Below are 17,923 nucleotides of genomic sequence, written 5' to 3'. Positions count from 1 at the left end.
CACAAACAGATTAGAAACCTAACGCCTTGCATCACAATGTATACGTTCACTATGCGTGCCTCTATGCCTGCGTGAACAAAGACGTCTTTGTAATTGCGGTGAACAGCTGGTTCCCTTCCTTTGGCTGGCGTCATTTAAATGAAAAGATGAGTCCTCAAAGCAGCAGGGGAAAGTCACGGTCAACCTTCAACTGTCCTTCGCTGTGTTTATCACCTCAGAATCTCTTTGATGTGGCCTAATGGCCTCACACGCAACGGGACGGATAGATGTTGGGATGTGGAGCTATGTGCTAATTACAGTCTTCAAAGCCATTTCAGCGAGTGAAATAAAGAAGAAAATAATTTGTGTCAATTTAAAAGGCATCATGAAAAGTTTGATGTGAAATCATTTTGCAGTGCACTTTTGAGGAAGCTTTTGATCTGGACATGGAGGTCAAAAGTCAAGTCCATCCTTCAGAGAATCATTACTTATCCCTATTGTGACTCCTCTTTTTAAAATATATTCTTATTTGCTGATATTGACACAACCTTTATCTTTTAACCACCATTATATCAGTGTATTTTCACAACAAAGAAAAGCTAAATTACCTACAACTATAGTCTAAAACAAATGATTGGCTATTGGTTAACATTATTTTCTATCACAAACCCCATCTAGGTGAGTTCATCTGAGAGGGAAAGTCATTTCAGAGCAGGGTTACTGTTGTTAGCTAAAACTAAAACGTTTTTTAATTGAACTAAACAAAATAAAATGAAAAATACATATTAGGTGAAAAATTTAAACTTGTTTCAGTTAAGTGTCAAGGCAACATGAAATAAAAAATTAATATCTAAAAAAATCATTAAAAACACTAATAAAATGACAAAAAGTTAAAATTACTAAAAAAAAATGAAAATTGAAAAAGTTATTATGTTATTGTTACCTAAATTAAAACTAAACCTATTAAAACAATATTTAATTAAAATAAAATTGAAATGATTGAAATAAAAATAAAATGTAAACATTATACTAAAAACTTACACCTAAATAAGATTACAAACAGAAATCTCTCCTTGGCAACTAAATGAAATAAAATAAGTTGAAGTATAAAAATTATTTAAACTAAAATAAAGCTAAATGTTTAAAAAAAAAAATGACAAAAGCACATAAAACTAAATAAGTTAACATGAGAAATTAAAATATAAAAATAAAAGTTAAATCAAAAATATAATAAACTCCATAATAGTACATAATTAATACTAAGATAACACCGGGTTTCATTGAATGTGAGTAAGTGTATGTTTTGAAAGACCACATCAAGGTGTGAGACACGTGCAGCACATACCTTGTAGGTGACATCTAGCAGAGCATAGCAGGGTTTGAGAGTGTCCACATCTACAGGCACCAGCAGACGCGGTTCTGCTGCGAGCACAGCCAGGTGGCGCAAGGCCTGGAGGTGATACCTGCAAAGAGGAACAAGAACATGTTTAGAAGAAACCAAAAAATTATGATTTATACTTCCAAACTTAAACTCAATCCCATACACCAGCATGACAGACAATCAGTTGTAGTTAGAAACTCTGAAATATGTGTTTCAATAACTGTCAAGTGTTTACTCTCATCTCTATTCTTTTTTAGTAGTAGTTTGTTTAGTAGACGAAATACAGTCTCCACAGAAAGTATTGCATATTTACGCTTTAAACTCTTCAAAGTGTCTAGATGCACTGTTTTGTCATTTCAAATTGAAAATAGTTTTGTGAAATGTTTCATTTGAAAACTGTGTTTGTGCTCTTTCTTTAGTGTGACTCAAGTGTGCGAATACGTTTTGGGCCTAGTGTATAACAGGACACTTTGACACCACGTAGATACGAGCATTTAATACACACACATTCACGATTCTGGGTAACAAGTCTCATTTACAGTAAAAATGAAAGTGGTTTTCCTCAGAAGTGAAGACAATACAGCTATATTTGCTCACTGTGATGCGTGTGTGTGTGTGTGTGTGTGTTAACAGCTGCTGTCTACCTGTTGTCTGTGCTGTGAGCAGGAAAATGAGGATAAAGTGCACAAAGGAGAGCAGCAATGGCCGAGTTGGAGGTGCTGAGTGTGTACCTGTAGGAAAAGCAAAAGTGTGTCATAAAAATTAGGTTTTTGACTTTTTTTTTTCATTTCACCATTTGAGTGAGCAAAACCTAAATGAACAATGCATGTGAATTGATGTTTGAAAATTAGTGCAAAATAAACAAAGGATGCACATGCTGCAAATTCAGTTGCCCCTGGAGGCAATATTTCAGAGCGCATGTGGCATACGCAATTGTGTAGCGAGGGGGAAATTGGTCATCTATTGTTCACCGGTACTATTTGTGCTCTTTCAAAAGGCCTCACTTAAAAATAATGGGCGAGTTGAAGAGTGCACTCGAACAGGTTCTGACAGAACGAGAGGCTCTTACTGTGCCTTTCATTGACCTGGTTAGAGGTCACCTTATTTCTCTTTAAAAACACTCAAGAGCTTGTGTACCGGCCCACCACAACACCTGCAGCTCGCTGCTTCACACATGCATGTACAGTTTTTATATGCAATTCTTCTCATATCTAGAGCAGCAATACAGGCAGGGTGGTGTCTGCCGTTTTTGTATAAGGTAAATTATGCATGAGTTTAAAAAAAAGCACATTAATTTTCATGTTCAAAAATTAGTGATGCATCAAAATTTCAGCAACCAAAAATTCAGCCGAAACAGTCATTTTTGGTTTTGGCTGAAATTGTTTTGGAGGGCCAAAATCATTGACCGAAACAGCGATATTTCATTAGTGTTTCTCTGTGTCACTTCATTTCATGCTAACAATGTTGAAAAAACTACAAGAGGTAAACTTGTCAGCCATATGGATGCTAGCGCTGATTTAACAATATCAAAATTGATATGGAAACTTAAACCTCAAGATCAATACTTTAGTCGATCCTGTTTACGGTTAAGGCATGAACTAAATCACAGATTGCTGTAGCACCTCAGTTCAAGTGATCATCTCTTACAATTTACTACTAGTTATGGCACAAAATAAGCATGAATAAACATCAGAAAGTATGTTGAAAGAAACAGAACGACTTACTGAAATGTATCATGTCTCATGTAATCACTCAATCAGTGTTGCAACCGTGCAAAGACGTCAGTAAAACAGTGTCAGTAAAACTCAGGAGGGGAGCATTTTGGCAAATACATGCACTATTATTACATATTCATTATATTTTTACTTAACCTGTTGTCTTGATTATTTAATGTATGTTTGAAAAATATATTATATCCACCAACTTTCAACAACAAAGTGGAGCAGAAACATAATTCTGTTATTAAAAAGTTGCAAAAAAGTACAATTTAAATGTTTTTATTTGACCAATGAATTGGCTATTAAATAAAATACATTTTCAGTTTTGCCCAAGTACAACCTGAATATTCAATTTTGGTCCAGATTTTTCATTCATTTTTCATATATGTGCATCACTATTCCAGACCAATATGATTTTCTTTCGTCTAAATTTAAACTTGGTGTCAAATTTGCAATTATGCTTCTTCATGCACCAAGGCTGAATCTCATGCATTGTGTGACCGAATGTAACTCTGGACATGCAGAAGCGTGAACGATATGAGAATGAGCGAATGATGACGGCATTCCTTTGTGGATGAACTTCCTTTAATGCATTATTTAGCAGAGGATGAAATGTGGGGTCAAAGGAGATAAAGAAGGCATTTCATAAGAGAGGAAGTATTAGTATAAAGGATATTATCGCAGTTTAAAGTCAGGGGACACAAACACAATAATGCTTTATCTGTGGTTATAAATAGCATGAAGTGTAGCTGGCATGTTCTCACGCTTTGCGTGGCCACATACCAAAAACCTTTGTCCTGAGGAATCATTGGTGTCTGTGTGAGATGAATTACAAGTCCTAAAACCTAAAATATTTAGCAAGTATTTTTCAACTTATGGTTTAATTGTCCCAAAGTCAATGGCTTTTTGAAATAAGTTCAGTTTGCACTCAAGATATTTTCACATTTTAGCATACATCAGTAATATCCAACTCATGATTTTTTAAAGCTTTTATGTGTCTTGAAAAAGGCAAACATGTGGCAACGTAGATGGACTACAGAGGTTGTTGGTAACTCATTTACTCACTAATCGGCTTCAAAAGCCTCTTTGTGTTTATGTGTAAAAGCATGTAAGAATCCTAAACTTTTGCTGGCCACTGAGCTTATTTTATGCAATAATCCAAAAGCCAAACGCCTATTGGCTTTTTGTTGAGGGATGCAAGGTGATGCTAACTTCCAGATGGACTACAAAAACACATCATCACTGGAGCACTTTATACTTAGGGACCTAGGGCTGTTTAATACACTAAGAAATGGCAATAGTAATACTGATGCTTAGCAAACACTACTAATCAAATGCATAATAATGTCAATAAAGTGAACTGAGGTGCTGGGTAGTATGGGTAAAGATGGACTCTTTTATACATTTCCAAATGACAAAACTCAAACTCAACTAACCTCCCTCCACCCAGAAAGAGCAGGCCCAGAGCCATGTGATGGGCCATGTGGAAGCCATAATTCATCTCGCCAAAGGTGCGTTTGTGGAGGAAGCGGCACAGCTGCAACACTTTCAAGTTCCCTGAACCAGCCATCACCATTGAAACTGCCAGGAGGACCATGCTTAAACACGTCTGCAGGTTATACTGGCCTGTCTGGAGGAGACCAGACGTTGTGTGAATAAATATTTGTGGTTACATGACGATGTTCTCCTTCGAAGCAAACAAATGCTTACCACTGTAGCCGTGGAGGTCGTGAGACACTGCATGAAATTTCTGGCAAATTTGTACTGATGGAGAAAGAAAATATTAAGAATATTCAGAGAACTTTCAGAAAGATCTCAAATCTGTAAGTGGGAAGTAAACGTCCACTTACTAAGCAGTCAAAAGCATCTGAATTTGCAGACCCAGCAAACCGGAATCCCACGGCCAGGCAGCCTCCAGCAATTATATAGTCATGAGCTTGACTGTGGAAACAGTGACAAATGTCTGCCTTATTTCACTCATCCAGTCATCAAAGGAACAAAAACTCATTGGAAAGTCATAATAGAAAACACCTCCATATGGGTGAGAAACAGTCTGTGGGTATGAGGATCTCCTATAAATCACAAGATCAAAACATCATAGAGAATCTGCTGCTACTCACACTAAGGTCTCCATGTTGAGATCCTCAGAGATGGACGTCTGCTCCTGGTTTCCGATGTTTTCTTGGATGATCTGAAAACGCAAAAGCTTATTTTTAGTGTTAATCATATTAAGGGAGTCTGTCACTGTGTCTACATGACATGTCACATCATCTCTGTTCACTAGCAATGAGCCAAATTAAGTGTAAGCTCAATGCTAGAAACAAAGTCCCTTTCAAGGAAAGTCTGTTCACTTGGAGGCCATATTTGCAACACTTTAGGAAGCTTCTTTTTTCTTTCTTTTTTTGTGACATACTGCTCTGCATTTAACCCATCCAACGTGCACACACACAGCAGTGAACACACACCCAACGTGAACACACACCCGGAGCAGTGGGCAGCCATTTATGCTGCGGCGTCCAGGGAGCAGTTGGGGGTTCGGTGCCTTGCTCAAGGGCACCTCAGTCGTGGTATTGAGGGTGGAGAGAGCGCTGGACATTCACTCCCCCCACCTACAATCCCTGCCGGCCTGAGACTCGAACCCGCAACCTTTGGATTACGAGTCCGACTCTCTAACCATTAGGCCACGACTTCCTATTTTGGGCATGGGGAATTTAAGAAAGTAAAATTGAATGGGGAAATACTGAAATCTCAAAAACGTCTTGAGAAACTCACAATTAAATAGCCATATTGCACACAGCACTTACTTCCAATTATAGTTATAAGAGTGCACTGTCTTGGTAAATCTATAATCTTTGGCTAGAAGTCAGTAAAATTGAAGATTTTTTGTATCAAAAAATACAGCCATATCAACCTGCAGCCCAAGACCGGTTGCCCACTGAAGCTAAGCAGGGTTGAGCCTGGTCAGTACCTGGATGGGAGACCTCCGGGTGAAAACTAGGTTGCTGTTGGAAGAGGTGTTAGTGAGGCCAGCAGGGGGTGCTCACCCTGTGGTCTGTGTGGGTCCTAACGCCCCGGTATAGTGACGGGGACACTATACAGTCAAAAAGCACTGTCTTTCGGATGAGACGTTAAACCGAGGTCCTGACTCTCTGTGGTCATTAAAAATCCCATGGCACTTCTCGTAAAGAGTAGGGGTGTAACCCCGGTGTCCTGGCCAAATTCCCTCTACTGGCCCTTGTCTATCATGGCCTCCTAATAATCCCCATCCACTTGATTGGCTCTATCACTCTCTCCTCTCCACCTGTAGCTGGTGTGTGGTGAGCGCACTGGTGCCGTTGTGCTATGGCTGCTGTCGCATCATCCAAGTGGATGCTGCACACTGGTGGTGGTTGAGGAGAGACCCCCCACATGATTGTAAAGCGCTTTGGGTGTACAGCAATACACAATAAGGTGCTATATAAATGCATCATTCATTCATCTCTCTTTATTTAAAATTGTATCTATTCATGGTTTTTGTAAATGTAATTTAAGACATGTTTCATTGACCAACTACACTGAAAGAATTTTCAGCATTCAAACATTCCAAACATTCCATCAGTAATAATGTCATCAAGAATACTGAATTGTGATTGATTTTTTCTGTTTGCATGCAAAAATGAGAAAATAAAAGCAACTAAATTAACAGAAACCGTCAGTTTTTAACCATTTCTGTGTGATTTTGTTGAGCAGATTTGCAACATCATGGTCAAATGACTTCACAATTAAAAGACACACTTCTCAATCACCTTCCTCTCCCTCCTCTCTTGCTCAATGACCTCCACCTCTACGGCTGAACTGACCAAACAGCTCTGCGTTTTGCAACACAAGCGTTGCTAAATATTTGACCAACCTATGAACTTCCAGGGAAAGAGGAAGCGAAAACATGACCTGAGGCAAAAATGTGCTTCCTCTTGAGAAACTAGTTGGAAACAGGACGCAATATTGGATGAGTCCCTGCAGTGTGTTAGACATCTAACATACCTGAGGCACATTACTGGTCACCCAGTCAGCGTTGGGAAAGATCTCGTCCCACATAATAAGACATCTGGCCAGCGTCTGTAGAGAGAACAAAGACACAGATACTAAACACACAAAGAGCTTGCTATGAATAAACATTTTACCCTGAATTGTAAAATAGGAAATATTTGTACACCCCCTTTCTTTTGTAAGCATTCATGTTTATTGGTTAAGTTCTGTGTGACATAGGCTCTGTTCCAAAACCTAGTGAGCTGGCTTGCCTACTTGGCAGTTGCCTTCTAAGGAGCAGTTCACATCAACTTAAACTGTTTGTTAACAGTTGGTCATTGCACACTGAGTCCGAAATTTTTGCGTGTGTTTTTCCGGGGTTTTTTTTCGTATTCCTCATTCTATGAAAATGCATGCTACGGATGCGAAAACGCAGAAATCGAACCTGATGTGAATTTTTTTATGACGGACGAAAGTTTCGGAGGCAGTGTGTAAACGTGATTGACAATGTGAAGTTGCATTTATTTTTTAACGTGCAAAAATTTCAGACTGGGTGTGCAATGACCTTTAAACTGTTTAGTAAATCATTTGGCTAAAAAGGCTAAAAAGGCTACTTTTAAAAACTGAGGTGCTGCTATTTGTACTTTTGTTTTAACGGTTAATGTTTTATAACGCTAATAAAAAATACCCAAAGTTTTTGTCACATGCGGTGCTTTGTTTTAGCATTAGTTCATCTTATTTAAACGCAATCATGTTTAAAGCCTGCTATTCTGGATGTTAAGTTAAACGAATATTTGTATTTGAGTATTTAAGTCTCAAATTCAAAGAAAATAGCTTCTTTCCACATTGCAAAATAAAAGGGATAATATGCAGTACTCCTGTTGAATTTGGTCAAACTAATATATCTTTAAAAGGCAGCATCGAATGCTACCTTTTGGAACATTCTTAAAACGTAGTCTATGAATGCAGCACTCTAGGTTTTGGAAAGGTTTCATAGTCAGAGAAGGCCAGAGAAGAATCTGAGAAGGAAGTGACCTTCCTGTTTGTTAACCAGCACAACAGGCTAAAATGAACTCATATGTTGCCTGAAAAGCCATCGTAAAACATGAGAACACCTGGTAAAAAAAGTGTGACTGAACCCAATGTGAGGTGTTAATGTGTAAGTCCCTGCGAGCCCAGAGGCCCAAATGAACTTCTAATGACTGTTGGCCCTGTAACGCTCTCTCACCCTCAGCAGCAAAAACTCAGGCTTTATGAAGTCCAGCAGGAACATGGTGTCCGGGGCTTTCAGCCAATCAGCTATAGACCTGGAGGGGACCAGAGAGACAGGTGTGAATGTGAGAGAGCAGACAGAACCAAAAAAAGGCCAACAAAAAAGGGAACAAAAGAGCTGAAGATGAGGAAGATGTCAGCCTTTTTTACACAAAGAGATTTTCATGATTCACAATGAATAATGGATTTTACTTTAAAGGTCAAGAGTGTGATTATTGGGAAATAATCTTTCTTATCCTGGATTACTACACACAGACAACTTTATCTCATTTGTAAGATGACTTTCCGGAGAGCGTAACACTTTCAAAATATTGCTCTGTTTGTTTGAGAAGCCTGTCCATTTCTACATCAACCAAAGTTACACATTTGTGGCAAATGGTTTGCTCAACAATTAAAGACAAAAGTGAGCAGAAGGGGCAGTAAAGCCATAAAATCATAACATTTGCAATCGCATTTGCTGCTGATAGTGTAGCGTTCTTATTGTTAACTAAAAATAAAACTATTAAAAATCATTTTCAGCAACTGACAAAGCTGAAATAAAATAGTCTAAATAAGATGAAAGATTAAAAACTTAAATAAAAATAAGTAATATTGTCTTGCAACTAACTGAAATAAAATAAGTATTACTTACGTTTCACTTTCATGCTTAAAAGTTATGATTTGTTTCTTTGGTTTTTCCATTTAGAAATTAAACTGAAGTAAGTGAATGAAGAAACCAAACTCACCTATTATTTGTTTTCAGGTAAATCATGGCGAGGGCAAGTGTTGCACCAGGACAGGTCACGTCCACATTGATAGTGTCACCCTCCTAATAAAAATAGTTACATTTAATTTCTTTTCAACCTTATTAGATAAGACCATGCAAGTGTAAGTTCAGTATACTACCATACGAATTTATTAAAATATAAATAAATACAAATTTCTGTAGATGACATTTCAAATATCATGCATACAATCAAATGCATACCATCTAAAACCGCACTTCGATCAGTCATGCTGTATAAATTTATTCAAATCTCATTCTATTTTAATTTTACTTTCTTAAATTCAAATTACTATTCTGCATTTGCTAACTCAATTAAAAATTCAAATGCATGTATATATACACTGACCAAAATTATAAACGCAACACTTGTTTTTGCCCCCATTTTTCATGAGCTGAACTCAAAGATCTAAGACTTTTTCTATGTACACAAAAGGCCTATCTCTCTCAAATATTGTTCACAAATCTGTCTAAATCTGTGTTAGTGAGCACTTCTCCTTTGCTGAGATAATCCATCCACCTCACAGGTGTTGCACATCAAGATGCTGATTAGACAGCATGATTATTGCACAGGTGTGCTTTAGGCTGGCCACAATAAAAGGCAACTCTAAAATGTGCAGTTTTATCACACAGCACAATGCCACAGATGTCGCAAGTTTTGAGGGAGCATGCAATTGGCATACTGACTGCAGGAATGTCCACCAGAGCTGTTGCCCGTGAATTGTGTGTATGTATGTATAGAACTGGGACATTTGCCAATTCACCATACTTTCATTTATTGTTACACTCTGTTCACTGCACCAGATAAATAGTATGCAGCAGACCGCATATTAGTGTTGTGTTCTGAACAACACTTGCTTTCTCACAATAATTTAACTGTCAAACACGACCACATGAGAGGTGTGGCATTATTCTCAGCACAAAAAATCTCTAGATGAATATATGCTCTTTGATGGTTGTGTAATGACTCCACCTTGATCTGATAGCTGGGAGACTTGTGTTTCTCTCTGTTGATGCCAGCATGCGTGCGCCGATGACCTCCCACCATATACTGATAGAGCTGCTCGGGCACGTTCAGGTCAGTCATCCCGATCAGGTTACTGCCGTGCTGCAGAGAGAAGCAGAGAGCAAACAGCTGGGTCAGCGTGGGAATAATTCTGGTTCCCATCTCCCACAGATGAACACAATGCATGCATTTGCTGAACGAGTCTGCATGCTTTTCATAATAAACAATGCTACTGCAAAATACAAAGAAATATAAATTACTGCAGATGACATTTCTAATATTATTCATATAATCAGATTTTTTTGGAAATAGCCCATAATTTGTGTGCATAATAATGTTTTTATGGGTAACAAAAAATATTCAATATATTTTTAAAAACTGTGCTTAGATAAATTATAAGTTTTAATTCTACTTAAATTCAAATCAGTTCAATTCTTTAATTATTTACTGTATCATATTACCGTATCATCCATAAAATAAATGTAATTCCAAAAAAAAAAATACTACTTCAGAAAGACATTTTTGAGAAGTTGTTGGACAGATCTAAAGACAATAATGATAGTGTGTGTTAATTTGAGTTCTGTTGAAAAAGTGGATAATTTAGGGATTTTTCTGGCCATTGTGCTCCTCCAAGCTGGTTGTTGCTGACTATGCAAGGAAAAAGATAAAATTTACAAAATGATTCAGAAACCACACTCACTCCCAGGCAGACCATGCCAAGTGCCAGTCCTGCTGCTAGGGAGTAGGACTCCCTATCCGTACAGTACTCCATCTCAGGACCAGGTGGACGTCCTTGGGAACAACACAACACACAACTGTTACAGACTCAGATATGACACTACACTCAACAATTCAATCATGAATGAGCACAACTGAGAACAGCTCGTTTCATTTCATGCCATCATACACACTAACCGATCTCTGCCAGTAACACCTCTGCGTTGTGCCTGTGGCCGGTGCCCTGGTAAACCAGACCAATGCCGACCACAGCAGCCACTTGCACGCTGTGAGGCACGTCCAGCTCTGTTGAGGTGGGCGGCAGCAGCGCGGGAATGTGGATGCTTAGCAGACGGGTGATGGACATGTCCATGGTGCCCAGTTTGGCAGCAGAAACACCCAGCAGCAGCCCGATACTCGTCATCTCGTGACCCTGATTCAGAGGAGACAAGACAGAACCATGTCATAAAATGCTCATATTCTATCGATTATCGTCAATTTGATTTCACAGATAATATTTAAACTAAACTGAACTAGACAATGACATCACATCATAATGAAATGCCTTTAACTGAAAATTGAGTGTTTAATCTTATTACTATACATTACTGACACTCTATCCTGCAATTTGATACTGTTAAGTGCTTTGACACAATCAGTGTTGTTAAAAGCGCTATAAATAAAGGTGAAATGTTATAATATAGGCCAAATAAGAAAAAAAGACCAAATAAATGTAATAATAATAATAATAATAATAATAATATGTATACTATTATTATAAATAATACATTAAGTATATAATACTATTAATGTATTATCAATACAAAAATAATATTTTTATATTTATTTAAAAAAAATTGACATATGTGTGTGTGTGTGTGTGTGTGTGTATAAAGTCCCCTCTATAAGTATTGGAACAGTAAAGACAAAATTGCTCTGTTGACTGTGGAGTCAAGACATTTGCAAATATGATTAAAAGATAAATATGAGACAAAACTACAGAATGTCACATTTTATTATTAGCCGTTTCAACATATATGTTTTACCAAATAAAAAGAACAGCACTTTTAGAGTCCATCCCACTCATTGATGTGAGCATAAGTATTGGGACAGTAGAACATAAGGCAGATATAAAAGATTAAAAGCTATTATTTAGTTGCAGATCCCTTGCGCACAATCACAGCAGTGAGTCTGTGACCCATAGACATCACCAGACTCTTGGTCTCATCCTTTGAAATACTTTTCCCAGCCTTTAATGCAGCCAATTCCAATTGTTGCTTGTTTTGGGGAGTTTCTGCCTTTACTCTCCTCTTCAGCTGGTGGACAATGACCCAAAACACCCTGCCAGTTCAGTCAAGGAATTTATAAGGGCAAAGAAATGGAAAGTCTTAAATTGCCCAAATAAATTCCTTGACTGAACTGGCAGGGTGTTTTGGGTCATTGTCCTGATGCAATATGAAGCACTTCTCAATTAATCTGGTAGCATTTTTTTGAATATTGGTAGGCAAGATGGTTTTGTACCCTTCCAAATTCATTCTGCTACTGTCATCATACATTAAGTCATCAGTAAAGTTGAGAGGGCCTGTTCCAGAGACAGCCATGCATGCCCATGCCATGACACCACCTCCACCATGCTTTACAGATGAGACTGTATGCTTGGGATCATTGCAGTTCCCTTTTTTTCTCCACATTTTTGCTTTCCCATCACTTAGATAAAGGTTCATCTTTGTCTCATCGGTCCATAAACACAGTTCCAAAACTCTTCTGGCTCACCTTTGTGCTTTTTTGCAAACTCTAATCTTGCCTTTCTATGTTTGGTGCTGGTCAGAGGTTTGCATCTTGCTGTATCTGTAATTGCATCTGTAATTCTGTGTCAAAGTCTCCTGAGGACAGTAGATTGTCAGAGCATCACCCAGCTTTCTGGAAGTGATTTTACAGACACGTCTTTTAGGGTTCATTTTCAGGTTTGTGTCAGTAAATTGCTCAGTGCAAAGAAAGAGAAGTAATGGGAACCTGGTATTTCTTCTTTCATGTGTCTAACAGACATGAACAAGTTCTTTGAAAAACATCTATGACCTTTGAAACAAGTCTACTCTTCACGCTCTATGTTGACCATGGTTTCAATAATAATAAACATACATTTGCATAAAGCATCCATTATTTGTCCATGCCCATGTTGATTAGAGTATTAAAAACTTGAAAAGTATTAATTTAAGATACATTTAGAACAAATAAAAATGTGCGATTAAGTTGAGATTAATCGCGAGTTAACTCATGACAATCATGCGATTAATCGTGATTATTTTTTAATCGATTGACAGCCCTAATATATTATATATATACACACGCACACACACACACGCACACGCATACACACACGTATATATGTAATTATATCATTCATGATATAAAAATGTTTAACCAATATTTGTGTGTGCTATACTTTAATATGATTATCACATCATGGAATGCTAATCTAATGCTAAATGCTAAACGGAGTGAATACTAAACTTATTATTTACTAGCAGCAATGACTTGCATCCTATAGTGCTGTCCCAAATATTGCATGGAACATGGTAGAGTCAAGTCTGTGCTTTTTGCATAAAGATTTGTGTGTTGCTGCCTATGTAGAGCACTGCAAATCAGTCACTTGAGGTCCAATTACAGTTGGAGGTTATCTTAGAAAACAGATCCCTATGTAGCCAGCATAGAGCCAGGCAGGTTTTAAAGCAGTCAGTGTGTCTATATCTCATGATCTGACTAAACGTCCAAATAGTAATCTCTCTCCATTCAAGCACAGAATGGATTTAGTGTGCGCTGTGTAACCTTGGGACTCAATTAACACTTTATCCATTCATTAAACTCACTCATTCATTCATTTCTACATGTGCATGAAGTAAAACAGGATGTTTTTCTACCAGATTCTTATAAAATCGGCAGCAGTACTATCAGAGACTAGAAAGCCCGGCCGCAGATCTCAGTGTGAGAGCGGGCAGTGTAAACACCAAACTAGCTAAAGGCTCGATATAACTTATAGATTACAGATACGCTCGGCGACCACAGAAAGTATCAACAAAGCCTGGCCTGACTGGAAATGAGAGAGCAGCACACGTTACTGCCCTGTGAACTGTCAGAATGAAACTCAGCTCTACGTTTGCCTTTCATGTGAGAAAAACAACAGGATGAGAGCAAAAACCCCAGAAAACATGCAAACCTGACAGCTCCGATGCTAAAAATGGCGAGATAAGAGATTTACGAGGAGGAGGAGGAGGAGGAAGAGAAGTTTGGTTTTCAGGAAGAGCCTCTATGAACAGTACGTCCATTAGGAGGAAGAAATAAATTCAACTTCAAGCCTACTTCTGCAGTGCACTTCATCACTGAGCGTCCAATTCTAATTAAGCGAAACCTCACTTTTTTTAATAACTTCCTCGATTCCATTAAAAGCCATTATGCTAAATTGGTCTGGTTTTGGTCTCTGAATAACCACTAGAATTAGCATCGCCCGCAAACTGATTCCAACCTAGATCTCCATTATAGATAAGCGCAGGTGACTCACGCAATCTAAGATGAATCATCCTGTTAGCTACACATGAATGTTTGGATTTGTCACATGCTGCTGAATGGGATCGGTTATCTGGGCCATCTTTAGTAAACATCTGTCTACATCTTACAGGTGGTCATACTAGATTTTGTTTCTCACTTGGAGTCATACGCTATTATTACAAAAATTACAAAAAAAAGGGCCATAGGACCAATCTGAAAAGTCTAAATTAATACAATGTGTAAATTAATACAATACTTTATGTAAAATATATTACAAGACGCTTACCTAGTATTTGTGAAAAGATGACAGCCCAAGTAGTGTTTACATTTTAAAAGTATGTTTACATACATATCTAAAAGCTGGGGTATGTTTACATTTTCATTCTCGTGGTAGTCTACGTTTCTTTGTGGACCCCAGGGTTATTATCATTAACTAAAATTATTAAAAACATTTTGAATTGAAATAAAGTGAATATAAATTACACTTTAATATTTTTTTTTAATTATGATTAAATTAAATTACTACATTTATGATAGGTTACAATAAACAAATATACAGTAAATAAAATTATACATTTTTTGTCTTATGCATTAATATGACTATTAATATATAGATGACAAAAAATTACTAAAACTGAAACTAATTTATATTAAAATTAACTTATAAATTGAAATATTAAAATAAAAGCTAATTCAAAATATTAATAAAAGTATTAACATTTCTAATTATTATATGATACTATATTATAAATAATGACATATCACTGGACCATGGAGAGTGACATCATTTCCTGTTGCCCTCATTGACTGCAGTCACTTTCTAGACCTAAAACTCATTATTGAAGTTAATACATTCATCAAAACCTCCCATCTGAGGCTGTGACTGACCTTGGTGAGGTAGTCGTGGATGTTAAGTGTTGCTAGTTTAGTGAGGTGGCCGTTGAGGCCCAGTGCCATGAGGAAACCAGCATATTCGTTGGCCAGGTCAGCACTTTTGGGTTTGTTGTACGCAATCCAGGCAGATTCCACCTGAGAAGCAGGGGCGATCTTAAGACCCGCCGCCACACCGTTGTGAAAGCTGGGCCAGCTGGTCATGTTGGGCGGCACGTCAATGTTACCGCTGTTCAGATCCACCATGGTGTTTCTGGGAGGAGTGCGGCCTGGGTGGAGAAGACAAAAAAGAAGGGACATTATTCATACTGCATTGTTTGCAATAAAAAATAACACATAAAATAAGAAAATGGTGGGAAAGTGAGGAAAGACATAAAAAAGGCAGCAATTGTGTGCCCTTTATCTAGTAAATTACAGAGGAAGAGGTTTTTCAATAAAAACAATACTATAAATCATTAACTAAAATTTCTGTTTTCCATGCAAAACTTGCCATTGCAATGCATGGGTGCTGTGGGTGAATTTAAAAAAAAATTATATATATATATATATATATATATATATATATATATATATATATATATATATATAATTTTGGATGTGATTAATCGTTTAATCGTTGCCCAGCACTAGTTAAATTGAAAATTTTATATTTTTAGTCAAATAAAATTTTAATATTTCTTTGAGTGTGGTGGCTAGAGTTGCTGGATCATGACTTAGTAGCCTAATTTGAAAAAGGCCATCCAAAAGTCAACATGATATTTTTGTTGTTCAGTTCCCTACATATGAGCAATGATGATGCTGGCCTTAAAAACAGCAAAGACCACTAAGGGTCCTGGGCAAACGTTTTCTTTTCAACTGATGTGAAATTGTTGAAGATAGAGTGAAAGATATAAAGCTGTAGTGGGAATGGTGGGAGGTTTGCAACGTCTGGTCACAGTTACTGCTAAACAAAATTCAACAGGGCTCTTAAAAACTGCTTTCCTAGCCCTGTAAAACTATTCATTAGTACACTTCAAAAGCATGGGCGATAGTTTATGGGAGTACCAGTCAGGTTGAGTTTGGGCACAGGGAGTGGTTCGGTTGGCACAGGATGGTATGAGAAAAGAGTGAAGAGTCCCCGTCCCACCGGAAGAGCCATGGTGCGCTGGCACAACTGCAGCAGCCTGCAACAAAAATAAGAAGAGCAATGCTGAATTTAAGTGTAGAGAATGGCACAGATTTAAAGAGGAACACTTCCAGGGTTCATTTCAGCATATTTGTGTCATATTAATGCATGGCAGTGAAGCCACAGAAGAATCATACAGTTCTTAAATAATTTAATTTTTTTTCTGATCTACAGAACCTTTTTCCACAATACACACTTAAAAATAAAGGTTCTTTACTGGCATTGATGGAATCTTTCCAGGAAATCCATGTAATCTTTTCACTGCACAAAAGGCTCTTCGTAGTGAAAAAAGGTTCTTTATATTTTTACAATGTTCTTCACACTAACAAAAAAATGGTTCTTCTATGGCATCACTGAAAAAACTTTTGAAATCTTTACATTTATAATATTTTTTTGTGCAACAGAAAGGTTCCTTGGATGTTAAAGGTTCTTCATGGAACCCTAGATGCAAATGAAGAACCTTTAAGAGTAAAAGTTATAGAAGAACTGTCTTTGGTTCCCCAAAGAACCTTTCTGTGAACCGTTCCTAAAAGAACCCTTTTTTCCTAATCTAAAGAACCTTTTTCCGCTATGAAGAACCTTTTGTGGAATGGAAAGGTTCCATGGATGTTAAAGGTTCTTAACAGAACCATTGATGATTGCCAATAAAGAACATTTTGTTTTAATACGGAGCATGCTCACTTGTTCTCTTTCTCCTCTATGTACTCATGGTCACTGACTTCAGGCAGGTGGGGCACATTGACCCGGACGGGTCTGGAGCTCTGGAGCAGACGGAGGACCTCCTGCACCCTCAGATCCTGACTCCAGATCAGCCCTGTCACCTCTGGGTGCAGGTCTGTCATACCATCCTCTTCCTCGTCAGCTTCACTGGTGACTGGTGGCTCAAGCATAACATTCAGACCCACAGTCTAGAGAAAACACAAACATACTGAATGAACAATGAAATTACACTGTCTTTGAGTGTGGACAATTAAGTTCTTTTATAATTACTTTATAATGCAGCATTCACTTCAGAATAACAGTAATTACACTAGAAAGTACTGGTCTTAAATACCATATTCAAGTCTTCAGCTCTATTCAGACAGTAGTTGTTTTAACTGGGGGCGGGCAAAGCCACCATCCAGGAGACAATTATTCATCATTGTTTTTAGAAAGGCCCTGCTAAGTTACCTAGGTTTCTATTTGACACTATGTATGATAATGAATACGCAAGTGTGAACACATCAATAATATAAGTAACATTTTTAGACAGAAGCACGATCAAAATGAAAGCAACAGTTTTGTAAAATGATTTTTGTCTTATATGATTTATGTTTTTTAGTATTGTCTTAATACAGTATAATTTACATTTTATCTAGTAAAAACAGTGCTACTATTAACTAAAACTATGTTGAGTATTATTAAAAATTGTTTTCGGTAACTGAAATAAAGCTGGAATAGAATAAAATATTAAATGAAAAGCTTGATCTTACAAAAGATGAAT

General features: G+C 37.4%; 1 protein-coding gene across 3 annotated transcripts in view; it reads right to left on the bottom strand.

The window, feature by feature from the left end:
• LOC306884610 (anaphase-promoting complex subunit 1-like) overlaps nucleotides 1–17,923 on the bottom strand; it is a 59,455-nt gene that overhangs the window by 12,550 nt on the left and 28,982 nt on the right. For all 3 annotated transcript variants that reach the window (XM_079440619.1, XM_079440620.1, XM_079440621.1), the window contains exons 26-40: nucleotides 17,122–17,348; nucleotides 16,320–16,438; nucleotides 15,273–15,544; nucleotides 11,040–11,274; nucleotides 10,825–10,916; nucleotides 10,092–10,226; nucleotides 9,081–9,163; nucleotides 8,312–8,390; nucleotides 7,099–7,173; nucleotides 5,199–5,269; nucleotides 4,929–5,019; nucleotides 4,789–4,842; nucleotides 4,515–4,708; nucleotides 2,005–2,091; nucleotides 1,325–1,442 (exon numbers count right to left, since the gene is read on the bottom strand). In XM_079440619.1, coding sequence (XP_079296745.1) covers nucleotides 1,325–1,442; nucleotides 2,005–2,091; nucleotides 4,515–4,708; nucleotides 4,789–4,842; nucleotides 4,929–5,019; nucleotides 5,199–5,269; nucleotides 7,099–7,173; nucleotides 8,312–8,390; nucleotides 9,081–9,163; nucleotides 10,092–10,226; nucleotides 10,825–10,916; nucleotides 11,040–11,274; nucleotides 15,273–15,544; nucleotides 16,320–16,438; nucleotides 17,122–17,348 — 1,932 coding nt within the window. The remainder of the gene's footprint in view (nucleotides 1–1,324; nucleotides 1,443–2,004; nucleotides 2,092–4,514; nucleotides 4,709–4,788; nucleotides 4,843–4,928; nucleotides 5,020–5,198; nucleotides 5,270–7,098; nucleotides 7,174–8,311; nucleotides 8,391–9,080; nucleotides 9,164–10,091; nucleotides 10,227–10,824; nucleotides 10,917–11,039; nucleotides 11,275–15,272; nucleotides 15,545–16,319; nucleotides 16,439–17,121; nucleotides 17,349–17,923) is intronic.

Source organism: Barbus barbus, assembly GCF_936440315.1.
Source record: "Barbus barbus genome assembly, chromosome: 18".
Taxonomy (NCBI): Eukaryota; Metazoa; Chordata; class Actinopteri; order Cypriniformes; family Cyprinidae; genus Barbus; species Barbus barbus.
This window is presented reverse-complemented; position numbering and strand designations above follow the sequence as displayed.